The sequence below is a fragment of the Sycon ciliatum genome, chromosome 3, assembly GCF_964019385.1.
Source record: "Sycon ciliatum chromosome 3, ocSycCili1.1, whole genome shotgun sequence".
Classification (NCBI taxonomy): Eukaryota; Metazoa; Porifera; class Calcarea; order Leucosolenida; family Sycettidae; genus Sycon; species Sycon ciliatum.
In genome coordinates this window covers 36,542,121-36,545,204 of record NC_088645.1, presented here as the reverse complement: position 1 = coordinate 36,545,204, position 3,084 = coordinate 36,542,121, and the positions used below count along the sequence as shown (strand labels likewise).

Sequence of the window (3,084 nt, the reverse complement as noted above, 5' to 3'; positions counted from 1 at the left end):
AGTCGTGAGAATGCAGACTTTTTACGGAACTGCCTTACGTGCGGCGTTGCGCCCCGCTCGATCAAGAAGCGGGTGCAGAGAGTCAAGGCCAAGAAGCCATGGAGAATCGAACGCGCCTTTATCAAGGACGAACTGGAGAGGACAACCGCTGACTTGGAACATTTTCTCCTTGAGTACCGTCGTGTTCTTCACGAAGTCAATCGGAGCCTCAGCGTGCTGGACCGCTTCAGATTCGCGAAGCTCATCAACCAGACCTCCTCAAGATTACAATGCCGGATCAAAAGTAAGTTGGAAGATGCACTCAGGAGGGAGGTGCGCTATGAGAAGGGCTCAAGCGAATTGAAACACTCCCACCTACTCAACTTGGCCGGAGTTATGCTAACTAATATTGAAAAAGACGTACTGTGCAGGGGCTTGAAGTTTGGAGTCCCCCCTAGTTCCAGAATGGACAAGGAGATTGTGCAGGCAGAATTCGAACTAACAAATGATCAACTGGAGCGCTGCGTACCAGTGAGTGATGCCAAGAGGGATACGTGCCAAGCAGCGTTGGCGAATCTTGCAGAGGAGTTTAGTAACAGTAAAGCAGATAAAGCCGATTATCCCCTCAACGACAAGCATATGGCAGCCATCAGGAAAATAAAGAACGACAAAGATATAATAATCAGCAGGCCGGACAAAGGGAATGGAGTGGTGATAATGCAGCGAAGTGATTACAATGACAAGATGAATGCTATTCTGGCTGATGCATCGAAGTTTCAACTCTTGGGACCGACGGAAACGCATGACCGCACTTACCTGGATGAACGCGCCTTGCAGGCATACCTATTGCGATACAAAAAGGCTGGTAAAATACTCAATATAGATTACGACCGGATCCGACCCGTTGGCTCGTGCCGACCTGTGCTCTATGGCGTACCGAAAATACATAAGAAAGACGTGCCACTTAGACCAATCCTGTCCATGATCAATGCTCCCCAACACGAAATGGCCAAGTGGCTAGCTGAATTACTAAAGCCAGTCCTGATTAAATATTCCGCCCACGCAACTGAGGATACTTTCGAGTTCGTGGATGACGTAAAGGAATTTGGCCAGCAGCAGGCAGAGAACTCTGGATCGCTGTTCCTGTGCTCTTTCGATGTCGTCAGCCTCTTTACAAACGTGCCTCTCAAGGAAACAATAGATATCTGCATACAGTCGCTATACCATGATGATGAAATATCAGCCCCGCAAATACCCCAAGATCTTTTCAAGAAGCTGCTTTTCAAAGCCACATCAGACGTGCAGTTCAGTTTCAATGGCAATATGTACGCACAGAGGGACGGAGTAGCCATGGGTTCACCCTTGGGCCCCGTGCTAGCCAATATCTTTGTTGGATATTTTGAGAACACAATTCCAGACAGTCATTGGCCCCAATTCTATAGGCGTTATGTGGATGACACATTCGCAGCATTTCACAACCGGAAACTGGCATTGGAATTCTCTGAGCGTTTAAATAATCTTCACCCAGCTCTCCAGTTTACAATGGAGGAGGAGAATAATGGAGAATTGCCGTTTCTTGATGTATTGATTAAGCATTCTTCCACAGAATTGCTCACCACAGTATATAGAAAGCCGACGTTCACAGGTCTTTACACCCGCTGGGACTCGTTTTGTGACACTAGAAACAAAATCAATTTGATCAGATCATTAACTTTCAGAGCTAAAAACATCTGCTCACCATCACTATTATCAGCTGAAATTGCTAAGCTAGAGGATATTCTGTGTTCTAACGGTTACCCACTCAAAGTACTCAAGCGAGTCATGACAAGCGTTCTTGAACCTAGCCCAGATACAGCTTCTGCTCAACTTGAATCTGCTACGCGTATTATCACAAAATTGCCGTGGAAAGGGCAAAATTCCATTGCCTTCCGCAAAAAGATTAAAGCTGCAATTTTGAACTGCTATCCTACAGTATCCCCCATTGTAATTTAAACAACCAGACCCGCATTCAGGTCTATCGCGAAGGATGTTTCACCAACTCTTGAAAACAGTAATTTTATTTATAAGTATGCGTGTCGCTGTGAGCGGACGTACGTTGGTGAGACATGTCAGCGATTCTCGGAAAGGATCAAGCAGCATATCCCAGACAAGCTGTACAAGAAGCCGCCTGACAAACGTGTGGCAACAAGTGATAGCGCCATCACAAAGCATTTGCAGGCGCAACCTGAATGCATCCCGCAGGAACGCAACAGCAGCTTCAGTGTGATCACACCAGCCCGGAACAGCGCGCACAGATTCACACTGGAGGCGCTGTACATTCGCAGTTTGAGGCCAGAGCTGTGTCGACAAAAGAAGCACATCAAGGTGCTACGGCTGTTCAAGCTGCAACCGGACTGACAACTTTATCACGTGTTTGTTCTGGTACTGCATTCCCCTCATGTGTTGTTTCCCGCATTTTTCCACTGCTCCATACATTCTTATGGTAGTGTAGTGTGAACTTGAGGCGCGTAAGAATATTCTTGCTGATTCTCTACCCCCAGTATAAATTCTGGCTTCGTTTTCGTTCTTGCTCATTCCCATGTAACTACTGATGAAAATGGGTGAAAAGCTTTTAGTATTATGAAATTGACAACCTTGTTGTTGTGTGTATATAAATTTTGTTCGCCTACATCTCTCTATATATATATATATATACATGCATTTTGTGCATTGCACGTTGTGTAAGGAATTGTTTTTTTGTTTTGTTTTTCTTGATGTAAGAATGAAAGTGCAGTGACTGTGAAGTAGTGCTGTGCCGCGGTTTCCTATACCAAATCTGTGAATTGTGTTACTCAACGTCTGACGGTAGTACAGTCAGACCCCGCATAACCGCACACGTCCATTGTCCACAAAAATATCCGGATAGGCGAGGGAACCAGATAATCGAACACACATACTGTATGTATGCATGGCATATACTGTTAATTGGTAACCAAGCGATTTTCTCCTGGATGCCGATGGATCCAGATAAAAGAGGACCGGATAAACGAGGTCTGACTGTAGTAAGGTTGAAAAGGTCTCTACTGGGATGACAGGTCCACTATTGCTGGAAGGTCTCTACTGGGA

At 45.6% G+C, this 3,084-nt stretch overlaps 1 protein-coding gene across 1 annotated transcript; it reads left to right on the top strand.

The window, feature by feature from the left end:
- The first annotated feature begins 444 nt into the window (after positions 1–444).
- Positions 445–2,766, top strand: LOC135813036 (uncharacterized). The gene is made up of 2 exons (XM_065326254.1): positions 445–1,140; positions 2,740–2,766. Exons 1-2 carry the CDS (start codon positions 445–447, stop codon positions 2,764–2,766), a joined length of 723 nt encoding a protein of 240 aa, XP_065182326.1.
- Positions 2,767–3,084: the final 318 nt, after the last annotated feature.

Coding starts and splice junctions, on each gene's coding strand:
- LOC135813036 (XM_065326254.1), top strand. CDS start 445: ATGGACAAGGAGATTGTGCAGGCAGAATTCGAACTAACAAATGATCAA. Junction 1,141..2,739: donor TCCTGTGCTCTTTCGATGTC/GTCAGCCTCTTT, acceptor TCTTGATGTAAG/AATGAAAGTGCAGTGACTGT.